The sequence below is a fragment of the Schistocerca serialis genome, chromosome 4, assembly GCF_023864345.2.
Source record: "Schistocerca serialis cubense isolate TAMUIC-IGC-003099 chromosome 4, iqSchSeri2.2, whole genome shotgun sequence".
Lineage (NCBI taxonomy): Eukaryota > Metazoa > Arthropoda > Insecta > Orthoptera > Acrididae > Schistocerca > Schistocerca serialis.
Window position 1 is genome coordinate 664,240,070 of NC_064641.1, and position 14,945 is coordinate 664,255,014.

The window sequence follows — 14,945 nt, forward strand, 5'->3', positions numbered from 1 at the left end:
ACACTCCTGGAATGTGCTGGCCTGCTCAGAGCCCCAACTTGAACCTGATGGAACACTTTGGGATGAGTTAAAACGATGACTTCAGTCCAGACCCCAGCATCCATCATCACTACCTTCTCTGGTTTCGGCTCTTAAGGAAGAAGAGGCTGCCATTCCTCCACAGACATTCAGATACCTCATTGAAAGTGTCTCCAGCTGAGTTCAAACGGTACTAACAGCAAAAGGTAGACACACCCTCTATTAATGTCCACCAATAGCAATAGGTGCCTGGATAATTTGATCAGAGGGTGTACTTGTCAGTACACAATGTCATTCAAAAGATAACAAAATCTTCAACTGAACCACAGTCACAAAATGAATTATAGTTAGTTAATTAGCTTCATGTACCATTAATCATTTGTACATTAAATCTTAATGCTGTGGAATGGAGTAGTGATCTTGATATATGTTTAAATTTTTATCTAAAAAGTACATTAATAAAAGAATAATTTAAACAATCAACTGTGACTTCATGTAGCTGATGGAGAGATGTGAGACCATCTTTCAACGCTATAACAGGAAGTGATTTTATCATAAAACGTAACATCCACAAGAAGGTACTTCCCCATTCTCATTCATTTCCATTGTGAAACTAATTATAGGATGGAGGGATTTTCGATATTCTATGAATAAATCTAGCATTGTGTCTCCATGTGACAACATCATAATGGAATCATCACTGTATCGTGATAAACAAATAGGTTTCATTAACTGCTGACTGAAGTGCTTTTGTCCTCTGTCTTCCACAAGCCTTTAAAGATAAGATGCAATGAACATCAATGTCACACTAGATTAGATAGGACAAAAATATCTGACATTATCAGCTAGGGTGTAATAAAGGACGTGAAATGAAGTACGAAGAAACCACGATCCTCTTAGCCAACTTGGCCTTTTAGCATTTCCTCTTTAAAGAATCAGTTGAAATGTGTTTGGAAAACAAATTAAGGAACAAGGATACTTCATAACAGTTCAAAAGCATGTCACAATGATGCGTGGGGAAATAAATCATCACAGGTCACAGATCAATAAATTTAAAGTGCCAATGGGTGCTTAATGGACAACTGGACTGGGTATGAACTATATGTTTGAGTGTAAACACAATGATCTATTGAGGACAAGCTTCCCATTTTGGTCGGCATAAGGTCTGTAGTTCATTTCTATGGCTGTGAGCTCTAGCTGCACATGCTTCCTGTAATAGCCTTACAGCCCCCGCCCCCCCCCCCCCCCCCCGCCCTCTTCCTCTACACATCTATGCTCTCCAAACCATCCAGATTACTTTGTCACATCCCTATACAGGCGAAGCTGCAACTGATAATGACCAACTGCCTCAAAGAAAAATTTTACAATTACTACAACATTGTGCCACATAATCTTGTAAACAGTTAGTACTGCACGAACAGCACATCTAAGGCATCTCATAAATATTGCCTCAAACCTCACTGGTTAATTAATGTGTGAATAGAATAAGTAATTGCACTGTATTGTATTAATTCTGAATTGAGGCAAAATTACACAACTTAGAGTTGGCCATGTGTTAATTTCACATACAAAGCTGTATATTTACCTACTAAAATGTACTTTTAACAACGTCAATGATTAGCTGGACTGTTATATTTATGGATGCAGCGAATATTATCCAGAGGTCTGTTACTGTTTATGTTTATGAGCAGGCAACTTCATTGTACACTAAGATAAACAGATGTAACGAAGATGTATCAACTACCAAAGAAAATAAATTGCTCCTAACCTTTCCTATCCTACCTGACACTGAGTCCAAAGATTAAAAGAAAAAGTCACCTGCTTGTAACAGGAATTTCTTTGACCAAGACAATTTGACACTTAATCAACTGTCATTCAGTCAAGATGGTATACTCAGTGATGAAACAAAGCAGAAGGCTCTCCCAGAAATATCGACTCTTAGACAATGTGTCTAATAGTGTATTTTAAATACGACAGTATGCCATCTTAGGCACTGTATAACACTTGTAAGTAGGCATTATAAATATGGATTCTTATATGGTTATATCACTTGTTGTGTATTTCACTGTTATTGTCTAATATGCTTTTAGAAAACACTTGATAATGGCACTTTGAAGCTGAAATCATGATTATATAAGTGTAAATGTAACACTGTAAATAAACAACAGTCTAATGGCGGTACTGACTTTAAACAAATATGACTGTGACCCCGCATTATGAAAAATGACTATATGACAGTCCCAATGGACAGAATAGGAAACAGCTAAAAAAGGCACATGGAAAAAGAGCTAAAAAAACACCATGGAGGTCCAAAACCAAACATTAAACGGCCTTCACCATATTGCTTTGTCAGATAAAACGTAAAACGCGGTCGACAGCCCGCGCATCATTCACTAAAACGCCTGACAAATCAGGTGGCAAACCCAAGCTGTAAAAAAAAAAGGGCATTCCAGCAGGAAGTGGCGGACAGTTAAAATCTGGGCACAATGCATACAAAATGGCGGGGCAGCGGCACTAAGCAAATGACGATGGCTAAAAAGGCAGTGCCCAATATGCAGACGAGCTAAAATAATCTCCTCCTGGCAGGAGGGTCGAGAGGAGGTCATCCAAGGCGCCGGGAGACGCTTAATAAGCTGGAACTTATTCCCGCGAAGGGAGAACCATTGACAATGCCAAAGGGATGCCACCTCCTGACAGACAACAATGCAGATCATTGGAGGGAATAGAGGTACTCGCGGGCTGAGGTATAAGGACTGCATCCTTGGCAGCAGTGTCAGCAGCCTCGTTAACTGCAGACTGACATGACCACAGACCCATAGAAACATGACACCGGCTCCACCAAGAGTAAGCAAGTGACGATTTTCCTGGACCCGCTGCAGTACAGTTCAAATGGCTCTGAGCACTATGGGTCTTAACAACTGAGGTCATCAGTCCCGTGGCCAAATGGATGCCATGATAATGGTAGTGTTGAGACAGCATAAAAGAGATGGATGTGCAGATGTACTCTAATTTCTAACGGACAAGGGACTGGTACAAACGGAGGAGGGTGGTTTGATCGGCACCCCAAGAAGTACCATTGAGGACACGTAGGACATTGAGGGACTGTGAACAGTGGGCTGCCAGGTAAGAGACATGCGAGGGCCAAGAGAGTTTCCTATTGAGCATGAGCCCGAGGAATTTCATAGTGTCAACAAGTGGAAGAACAACAGGCCCAAGATGTAGAGATGGTGGAAGAAACTATTTGTGCCGCCAGAAATTCATACAAACGGTTTTGTCAGCGGAAAAGTGAAAGCCATTGGCAATGCTCCAGGAGTGAAGGCGATCAAGACATCGCTGAAGACGCAGCTCAGTGAGACAGGTCCATGGAGAAGTGCAATAGATGGTAAAATCATCGACAAAAAGGGAGACAGGCCATTATAGGGTTAATGGTGATAGCAAAGATGACGACGCTCAGGACGGAACCCTGGGGCACACCATTTTCCTGAATAAAGGTGTCCGACTAGGCAGAACACACACACACACACACACACACACACACACACACACACACCTTTAAAACTCGATCTTGTAAAAATGCCCGAAGAAAATAGGGCAGGCGCCCACAGAAGTCCCACATGTAAAGAGTACGGAGGATACCAGTTCTCCAGCAGGTGTCTTAGGCCTTCTCCAAATCGATAAACATGGCTACAGTCCGGGATTTACGCAGAAAACCATTCATGACATGGATGGACAAAGTAACGAGACAGTCAACTGCAGAAGGCCGCACTCGAAATCCACACTATGCATTTGTGAGTAAATGGTGAGATTCAAGCCACCATACTAGCCGGGCATGAATCATACGTTCCATCACCTTGCAGACGCAGCTGGTAAGAGAGATGGGGTGGTAGCTAGAAGGAAGATTTTGCCCTTACCGGGTTTAGGTATGGGTATGGCGGTGGCTTCATGCCAGCATCCAGGAAATGAGCCCTGAGACTAGATGCAGTTGTATTTGTTAAGCAGAAAGTGCTTGCCCACAAGAGGGAGGTGCTGCAACATCCGAATGTGAATAGCATCTGGCACTGTGGTGGAGGATTGGGATGAACTGGGAGCATGATCTAGCTCCCTCCTAGTGAAGGCAGCATTGTAGCACTCACGATTCGGAGAAGAGACAGGTGTCACAAGAGCCTACTCCACTCATTTCCCATGGATGAAGGCAGGGTGGTATTAGGAAGAGCTCAAAACTTCCGCAAAACTGCGGCCCAAGGTGTTGGAGATAGAAACAGGATCCACGATGACATCGGCACCTACTGTCAGGCCAGAAATGGGGGAATGGATCTTGGTTCCAGAGAGCTGTCGGAGGTTGGCTTATACGACAGAGGAAGTGTGGAACTGTTAAAAGAACAAGTGAATGAGATCCAACTAGCTCTTTTGTTATCCCGAAGAACTCGACGAGACTTTGCACGCAACTGTTTATAATGAATGCAGTTTTCCAGCGTAGGGAGGTGGTTAAAAACGAAGAGAGCAAGTCTCCATGCGCGATTTGTGTTGCGGCATGCCTCAGTCCACCAAGGGACCAGGACACGACCTGGTAAAGACTAAGTGTGAGGAATGGAATGTTCTGTTGCAGTGAGAATAACGTTGGTGAGATACTCCACCTGGTCATCACAACTGAGGAAATCCTGTACTGTGAAGGTCGCCAGAGAGGAGTAAAGCTGCCAGTCAACCTTAGTAAGCTGCCATCTGGACATGCATGTGGATGGAGTAGGAGTCAGCAGACGTAGAGCGCATGGGAAATGGTCACTCGAGTAGGCGTCAGAAAGAACGGACCACTCAAGACGATGGGCAAGCTGGGCAGTGCAAAAGGATAGGTCCAAATGGGAATAGGTGTGCGAGGAGGCAGAAAGGAAAGTGGGTGTTCCAGCGTTAAGGCAGAAGAGGTTGAGTTGGTTAAGGTCAGTCAAGAGGGCACCTCTCTGGCAGGTCCTGGGAGAACCCTAAAGGGGATGATGCATGTTAAAGTCACCAAGTAGCAAAAATGGGCGAGACAGCTGCCCAATAAGCTGAAGGAAGTCTGCCCCGGTGACATCGAAGGACAGAGGTACATAAATGGTACAGAGGGAGAAAGTCAGTTGGGGAAGGAAAAGGCGAACGGCAACAGCTTGAAGATGGGTCGTAAGGGAGATGGGTTGGCTATGAAGGTCATCCCGTATGAGCAGCACGACACCCCCACCAGATGGGATGCTGACCCCAGGGGGAAGGTTAAAATGAATCAGTAAGTAATGTGAAAGCCCAAAGCGGTCTTGAGGGCGCAATTTCGTTTCCCGAAGGCAGAGCACAAGGGGATTCTGTGATTCTAGAAGCAGCCATAAATCCTCTTTGCAGGACTGAAGGCCGTCAACGTTCCATTGGAGGACAGTCATGAGGAGGAAGAGACATAGGGATGTCAACTCAGTAGCCGCCGAGGGACAGCCAGTGGAGATTCGCTACTACAGGGCACAGAAGGAGGAGAAGCCTGCTCCATGGGGTCGACAGAAGCATCGGCAGGCTTGTGCAGTCTGTCTGTGGAGCCCAACACTGAAAAACGGTTGGTGGTGTGCACCGGCAAGACAGAGGCTGGCCAGGCTAAGAGACCACATGGCAACACCGTCGAGCAGCACCTTCGAGTTGGTGAAGGGAAGACCGTTTGTCTTTAGCGGACTTCTTCGAGCCCTTCTGGTTAGAGGAAGACTTGGATGTTGTTTGGCTGGAGGGCTGGAGGGAGTCTTCGAGAATACTCTTTCTGTCCTTTCCTGCCTGCCGGTTGTGTAGTGGGTAGCTTCACCCCTTAAGCGAGAGTTTGACAGTCTGTTGCACAGCGGGATGGGAGGACAGCAATGCTGCTTTGACACTGGCTGACTTAACAACCTCAGGGCTGAATTTGAGGTTGCATGTCTGTGTGGCCATGTCCTTTATGGAGCAAGGGGTAACAAGAACTGAACTATAGGTGCCAGATGGGAGAACGCAGGGTTTGTGACCAGCCAGTAACTTGCAAGCTACTGGGTAAGGCACTTTTTCCTTTACCCGAATCTCATGAATGGCCTGCCCATCTAGATACAGGGGACAATCCAGGAAGGAGGTGGCACGGCCACCATTGCAGTTGATACAGCGGGGAGAAGGAGGCAGACAATCGCACTCGGGGCACATCCCTGCCACAGGTTACACATTTGGCTGGATGTCAACAAGATATTCTAGTGTGATTGAACCGATGATACTGGTAGCAGTGCATCGGATTCGGAATGTACGGCCAGACTGTGATGATTTCATAGTCTGCTTTAACCTTGGATGGTAGCACTACCCTATCAAAGGTGAGGAAAAGAGTGCGGGTGGGCACCAAGGAGGAATCAACCTTTTACATTACATAATGAGTGGCAATGACACCCTGATCAGAGACGTAAGAGAGTATTTCAAGCAGCCTTGTGTAAATTACACCACGGGAAGAATTCATAGTTCTATGTGCCTCGACATGAACAGGGTAGCCGTGGAGAAGCGCGGCAGCAAGTAGTTGTGCTTGAGAATCAGAAGCCGTATCCAAAAGCAAAGTGCCATTCCGTAAAAGAGTGCAGGATTTCACAGGGCCAGCAATGGCACCAACACCTTTCTGAAAAATAAACGGATTGACTGTGGCGAAGGACTGACCGTTTTCAGTACATGATACCACAAGAAACCGCAGTGCAGCGGGAAGAGTCTTCGAATCAGTAGCCTCATTACGTTTACGTTTCGTCAACGTCGATGGAGAGGATGATTGACTCATCGTGAGGAAATCGCCCATGATTGCCAGCATCTCTGATGGTGCACTCCTTCCAACTGGGGGCCCCCTCCACAAGGGGGCGCACCCGCCTTAGATGATTGTTCACCCCTCAGGTCACACCTCCCGAACACCTGACAGAGGGCCCAATTGGCAGTTTGGAACGGCCTGTACCAGAGGGCAGGTGCGAACCCTACCTGTCGACCTGGGGCTGGGAATTACGTGTTATCCAGTCACTTTTTACATGTCAGACGTGTGGTCTGGCCTTCGGGAGCACACAGTGAGAAAGAAGAAAAAAGAGAATCCTCGAATGCCGAAGCGGAGAAACGAGAGGAGAAGGGAAATAAAGTGTGGAAAAGGGAGCCAAAAAGAAAGATGAGACTGTTCGTAGGTCAGCAACAGAATGCAGAACATTCCCAATAACACCCCATATGTTTCCCCAAGGAAGGGGAAAAAGAATAGCAAGAGGATACACAGACAGCACGGAAGGGAAAAAGTGCTGCATAGGCTGGGGCCGGCTGGTAGCCAAGCACAAACCTGCCAAAGAGTGGCGAGCCTCCTGGGGGGATATTTTCTGTGTGACTGTCAGTCCTATTCCTATAAATAGCATTCCAAAACAATTTATTTTTAATGAAAACAATTCAAAAATGGTTAGACGGTGTTGTATTTCCCAACAAAAGAAGCTGAAGACATGATGCGGGTGGCAGCACCATTGTGTTTATGCTCAATAAACTGGGAGAGGCAGAAGTAATAGTATTCACTGAAGTATTCTTATAGGTCGAATGCTATCATACACAACAAGCCTTTATGTCAATGCCCCACTTAGCTTGAGGTCCAGTCCTGTGGGACAAAAACTGTGAAAGTTTCGCAAAACTGGTTGTTCCTTGTATAGTTCATCTTGTACAAATTTCTGCCACATTACACATTTAATCGTATCACCTATGGGAAATTTCTGTGTGCATTATGTTCTTTTTCTGTTGGGTCGATACTTGACTCCCACTCCACTCAACATTGTATCCATCCAGCCAGTTTGTAACACTTTAACACAATCCACATACGTTCCATCATCTTTTCCTTCTACACTACACCTTCTTCTCCCTCCTTATTGCCCATAAATTCAATGGTGTCAATGGCAAGCCATCACTGTCACCCACAAAAGCATTTCTTGCAATCATTTCCCATACTTGCCTGCAGAGTAACAATGCGACCCGTTTTGCACTGTAATGTGGTTGTGACCAGTAAAGTGACCAAGTTAGTTGCCGCCACAACCAAGTCTACAGTTCGCTTTGTCAAGTAGTAAATGGAGTTGAACAAAAGCATCAAGTACTATCCAATTAAGAAATTGTAAAAGTTTCTACCAATATCATGGTGCACAATACTACATAAAATAATAAAGGTGAAATACTGCCACTTACACTGAGGTGATGAAAGCCATTGGATAATGATACGCACATACAAAGATGGAAGTAGCATTGCATATACATGGTACAAAAGGCCAGTGCACAGGTAGAACTGTTATTTGTACTCAGGTGATTCAAGTGAAAAGATTTCTGACATGACTATGGCCACAGAATGGGGTATGATACTTGAAGCTGGACGCTTGGGACATTCAATTTTGAAAATTGTTTGGGAATTCAAAATTCCAAAATCCACAGTGTAAAGAGCATACCAAGAATACAAATTATCAGGCATGAACTCTTATCATTGGACAATGCAGTGACCGATGGCATTCACTTAATGACTAAGGGGAGTGGTGTTTGCATAGAGTTGTCAGTGTTAATAGACAAGCAACAATGAATGAAATAACCATAGAAATCTATGTGGGACATGTAATGCATTCTCTGTTGGGATACTGCGGTGAAATTTGGTGTAATGGGCAATGGCAGCAGATGACCGATTCGAGTGCCTTTGCTAACAGCACTACACTACCGGCAGCATCTCTCTTGGCCTCGTGACTATATCGGTTGGACCTTAGATGAGTCCCAATTTCAGGTGGGAAGAGCTGATGGTACGGTTTGAGTGTGGCACGGACCCCACAGAGCCATGGACCCAAATTGTCAACAAAGCACTACACAAGACGGTCGTGGTTCCATATTAGTGTGGGCTGTGTTTACATGGAATGGACTGGGTCCTCTAGTCCAACTGAACCAACCACTGACTGGAAGTGGTTGTGTTCAGCTACTTGGAGACCATTTGCAGTCACTCATGAACTTCATGTTTCCAAACAACAATGGAACTTTTATAAACGACAAAGTGTCGTGACACTGGGCAACAATTGTTCATGATTGGTTTGAAGAACGTTTTGGATAATTGCAGTGAGTAATTTGGCCACCCAAATTGGTCAACATGAATTCCATTGAACATTTATGGGACATAATGGAGGGGTCAGTTTGTGCACTAAATCTGACACCAGCAACACTTTTGCAATTGTGGACAGCTAAAGGGGCAGCATGTCTCAAAATCTGCAGCCGACTTCCAACAACTTGTTTAGTCCATGCCACATTGAGTTGCTGAACTATGCAGGGCGAAAGGAGGTCCGACATGATATTAGGAGATACCCCCATGACTTTTTTCATCTCAGTGTATTGTGAAGGGTCTGATGGTATGTTTATCAATTTTTTTACCTTCAAACTTGTGACCTGCTACCTCCTTTATATCAGTTCCTGTAACAACTCTTGTACCAGATACACAACGGAGGAAAAGCATAGACCCAAGCATTGTTATGGTTTTGGTATCAGTACCAACCAGAGAAGTCAATGTCATACCTGTAACAGAAAAAACATTTTATGTGCACATAACTATGAATAAGTGTGTGTACATATCCATAAACATGTCTACTATGGAACATGCATGTCACCACCCTTAAGATACCAACACGCAGCTCACTGTTTATCTTGTGACCTGTATTATAAAGAATGTAAATCACAATATGAACTACCATCTCTAACAGGAATTTAATATCTATGTGGAGTACATCAGCAGAATAAAGTCTTAAGGTACAGCCATATTAATAAGTGATACATTTCAGGACTGGCAGCAAAGCACTGTGTTCATCAAAGCATTTTCGTGACAATCGAATGGTTATAACTATAATCATGGTTGATCTTTGCCTTACTACAATGTAGAAACTAAGTTCACTCAGCAGATTTAACAAGCATAGTCCCAATAAGGTCAAAATAGTGCTGCTGTAGAATCCTTACTGTTTTCACTACTAATCGGAGTAATCCTTGAATCCTTATTGTTTTCACTACCATTCCAGAGTTCTCTCACTTCCTTCAATATGTTTGACTTCCTTTCCATACAAAGAAATTTCTGATACTGAAATTCTCAATTCAACTCACATTTTATTTGTGTTCATGACTGCTATAAAATGAATTAATTACAAAATAAGACTTACCCGTGTTTTTCTTATGTAAAGACAAAATATCAATAACCTAAATTCATTATCATCATCTAGTGACAGAAGTTCATAATAAATATGACAAACTGACATTATAGAGGTCACCAAACTGGAACAAATAGCCAGCTCTTCTTAACATACAATGTACAGCCATTCATTAATCATGTTCCAAAGATCCCATTGAATGAATCAAGGCTTTTGTTACATGGGAGTTTGCTGAATACCTTTCATTAGTGTATGTAACTCCACTCTGAACACTCTAGATGGAGAAAAGACTACATAATTTTTTGAGACCTAAATTGTGACTGAGCATAACACAGTTCACCTGAAACTGATTTCATCAGCAGCTAATACCATTAAGGAATAAACACACTGGGAAGCAAGTTAAAGGCCTGCGCAAAGCATCTGGTTACCTACGTTACATAATACTTACAGCAGTGAGACATGAACTTACAATGCAAAATCCATTAAAAACTTAACGATTGTTCACAGAGCAGGGTGACGAGACGAGTGTTAGAAACTGCTAGAGACAGTAAAATAAAGAAATGGTCAGTGAACAAACAGTAGTAGAAGACAATTATGACTGTAATAAAAATGGAACAGATGTGGGCCAAATAAATTGATGATAGATGGACCAAGAAAGTTTTGTGCTGGATTCCACAAGACAAGAACTAAACTCCATCCGAACAGGCTTTGAAGGCCCAACGGTACTGACTGATTGCCATGTCACCCTTAACCCGTAGGCATCAGCAGATGTGGATACAGAGAGGCATTTGGTCAGCACACCGCACTCCCGGCTGTTGTCAGTTCATGAGACTTCTCAGTCAAGTAGCCCCTCAATTTGTTTCACAAGGACTGAGTGAACTCCACTTGCCAACAGTGTCCGACTGATCCAAACAGACAGACAGCCAAGTACTAGCCAATGGCCTTGCCACAATGGTAACAAAAGTTTCCACCATTTCACTGAAGTTAAGCACTATCAGGCTTGACTACCACATGCCAAGAAAGACCAAAAATATGACCAAATGGAAGATGGATAGATGCCATTGGAGAACATGCAGTAACAGCGTGCATGCATATTTCCAAAGACTGTATAAATGCACATTAAAATCTTGAGGAAGCCTTTATTCAGCAGTGGATGTAAAATGGCTGAGGACTTACCATGATGATCAGCTACAAGATGGGCATTTTTCATGGAAATGTTTAGCAGACACGTGTAATGGAGAGTTAATGAAACAGGTGCTTTATTTTGGAGAAAAATGCTTTTAAGTTTCTGATATTGCCAAGAACAAAGTATCACTGCTGGATATGAACACCCATAAAAACTGTGACAGGTAGAAAGCAGTGAATGCAAAAAAATAATATACAAACTCTATATTCTGTTTCTCCAGTCACTGTCTAGAAATCTTTTATTTGTGCTACCAGTGGGTCAATCACCTTATGGGACTTCTGTAACCATGTCTGAAATGTTGGTTTTATCCCATAATAATTATATTACAATATAATATGGTACCATACCAGTATATTGGGTCTTTCTGTTTATTAAAGTACAATACATTTATTTATTATTTTTGTTAGGACACCTGCCAGTCTTTTTCCCATGTACTTTATTGTTGATGATCTCACTGCACTTCATAACCATTTTATAACATGTGCCTCTTGTACCTAACAATCATCTCTGAACAGCCTTAGAAAGTCATAAATCTTACTTGCTAGCTCCTTCATATGCCTATCACAAACTGTGACTGTTCTGTCACATTTCATTTAAGTATACAAGTTGCAACTCTCCACTTTTGATTATGTCTCCCATCATCCTCACAACAAGTGGGACATGAGAAGGGCACTAGTAGTTGCAAAAGCTAGGATAGTGCTGTGTAATTTTAAATCTGTCCATCAGCAGTGATGGAATTAGGTCTCCTAAAGTAGGTACTGGCCAGTCATTCTGTCTCTCCTTGTATTTTTTAGTTTAAGAACAGGCTGCATCATATTTGAGACAGTATTACCTATAGATATTGGATTATTTTTCGTATCAAGCAGGCGTTCACCATGTTTCAATGCTACTTTGGTGAGCTCTTCTTTGAGGTAGTTATACATTTCTTTCCTCTGTGTAACAAGGTTTTTGTACCCTGACACACCAAGTGAGAGAAGTGTGATGAAGACATCCATTGCAGGGCTGGAAGATGCACGGCCTGAAAAATAAAATACATGTAAAACCAAACAAACTCTCTTCCTATAACATAAACACAGAAAATGCACTTCTTTTTCTAAAAATAGCAATTTCATCAAAAATTATACTAAACTACAAATGGCATTTTGATGACCAGTATATATTGTGTACGAGATTTACAGTTAGTTAATTAGCATGATATATAAATGAACAGGGGTCTTATCTTTATTTAAGTGTTCCTACGGATAAAAGACTAAATTTCAGCAGCCAACCAAATATCACAGCAACCAAGCAACTCTATTCTGCTCTCAAATAATTCATATAGTCTTAATTAGCAACTGATTGAACACTCTTCATCTCGGAATATGTCACATACTTTTACTAGTGGCATCTACAAGCAACTGTGATTCAATGTCTCCTTGCTAACCCAATAAGGACAATTTGCTGTTCTGATATAATAACATTTATTTAATAAGAAAATCTTCATTACATACTATTATACAAGGACGTATCACCAACAATTTTACATTTCACATCAATACTTCTACCACAAATAAAAATACAAATATTATCATGATGTAAAAGCTTACAGGACTTCCTAGTTTTAACACACAATGGCTTATCAATAAAAAAATTAGTAGATGTTTCTCCAACACCACGTACTTGAGACATAGTTATCATGAATGTCCGATAACCAAGAACATCACGAGGAGGAACTTGCTCCAAAGACGTAGCAGTTGACTTAGTAGTTCTAACATACTGAAAAATCCAGAATTGTGCACTAGACGAGCAATTTTATGTTACTTCTCCACTTAGTGCCAGACTTTTACTAGTTTTGTAATAATGGTTCTTTGAATAAAGTAGTAGCTGCTACATGTATTTCTATTTTCAGAAATCAAAGTTAATGAAAAAAGTATCATTACCAAAGTATGCAATATGGCTATATTACCATGAAAAGAAACACACGATATACACTGAGGTGACAAAAATCATGAGATACCTCCTAATACCAAGCAGCAACTCGATGAGGCATGGGCTCGACAAGTTGCTGAAAAGTCCCCTGCAGAAATATTGAGCCATGTTGCCTATATAGCCACCCACAATTGCAAAGGTGTTGCCAGGGCCAGGTTTTGTGCATGAACTGAACTCTCAATAATGTCCCATAAACGTTTGATAGCATTCATGTTGGGCATCTGGGTGGCCAAATTATTTGCTCAGATTGTCCCAAGCGTTCTTCAAACCAATCGCAAACAACTGGGGGTCGATGACCTGGCACAGTGTCATCCATGAAAATTCCATCATTGTTTGGGAACATGAAGTTCAGGAATGGCTGCAAATGGTCTCCAGGTAGCCGAACATAAACACTTCCAGTCAATGATCAGCTCAGTTGAACCAGAGGTCCCAGTCCATTCCACATAAACACAGGCCACAACATTATGGAGCCGCCGCCACCTTGCACAGTGCCTGGATGACAACCTGGATCCATGGTTCCATGGCATCTGTGCCATACTCTAACACTACCATCAGCTCTTGGCTAATGCAATCGGGACTCATCTGACAAGGCCACAGTTTTTCAGTCATTTAGTGTCCCACCAACATCGTCACAAGCTCAAGAGAGGTGCTGCAGGCAATCTAGTGTTATCAGCAAAGGCAGACACACTGGCTGTCTGTTGCCATAGCCCATTAATGCCAATTTTGCTGCACTGATCTAATGGATATGTTTGTCGCATGGCCACATTGATTTCTGCAGTTATTTCATGCAGTGTTGCTTATGTGTTAGCACTGACAACTCTACACAAACGCTGTTGCTCTCAGTCGTTAAATGAAGGCCGTCAGCCACTGCATTGTTCAAGGTGAGAGGTAATGCCTGAAATTTGGTACTCTTGGCATAATCTTGACACTGTGGATCTCAGAATACTGAATTTCCCCATGTCTCTGGCTCCAACTACCGTTCCGCATTCAAAGTCTGTTAATTCCCTTCATTTGGCCACAATCACATTAGAAACCTTTTCACCTGAGCACAAAAGTAGCTCCGCCAATGCATTCCCTTTTTATACCTTGTGTATGTGATACTGTATATGATATAGGGTTGTAAACTACTAAAACGAGTTTTTTACAACCGAATGGGAAAATTGGCAGAAGCCGACCTTGGGGAAGATCAGTTCGTATTCCACAGAAATGTTGGAACACATAAGGCAGTATTGACCCTACGACTTAACTTAGAAGATAAGTTAAGGAAAAGCAAACCTACGTTTCTAGCATTTGTAGACTTAGAAAAAGCTTTTGACGATGTTGGCTGGAATACTCTTTTTCAAATTCTGAAGGTGGCAGGTGTAAAATACAGGGAGCAAAAGGCTATACACAATTTGTACAGAAACAAGTTGGTAGTTATAAGAGTCGAAGGGCATGAAAGGGAAGCAGTGGTTAAGAAGGAAATGAGACAGGGTTGTAGCTTATCCCAGATGTTATTCAATCTATATATTGAGCAACCAGTAAAGCAAACAAAAGAAAAATTTGGAGTAGGAATTAAAATACATGGAGAAGAAATAAAAACTTTGAGGTTTGCCGATGACATTGAAATTCTGTAAGGAACAACA

General features: G+C 42.4%; 1 protein-coding gene across 1 annotated transcript in view; it reads right to left on the reverse strand.

The window, feature by feature from the left end:
* Positions 1 to 14,945, reverse strand: part of LOC126473137 (O-phosphoseryl-tRNA(Sec) selenium transferase) — a 69,651-nt gene that overhangs the window by 12,564 nt on the left and 42,142 nt on the right. Inside the window, exons 8-9 of the mRNA XM_050099996.1 lie at positions 12,185 to 12,370; positions 9,406 to 9,546 (exon numbers count right to left, since the gene is read on the reverse strand). Coding sequence (XP_049955953.1) covers positions 9,406 to 9,546; positions 12,185 to 12,370 — 327 coding nt within the window. The remainder of the gene's footprint in view (positions 1 to 9,405; positions 9,547 to 12,184; positions 12,371 to 14,945) is intronic.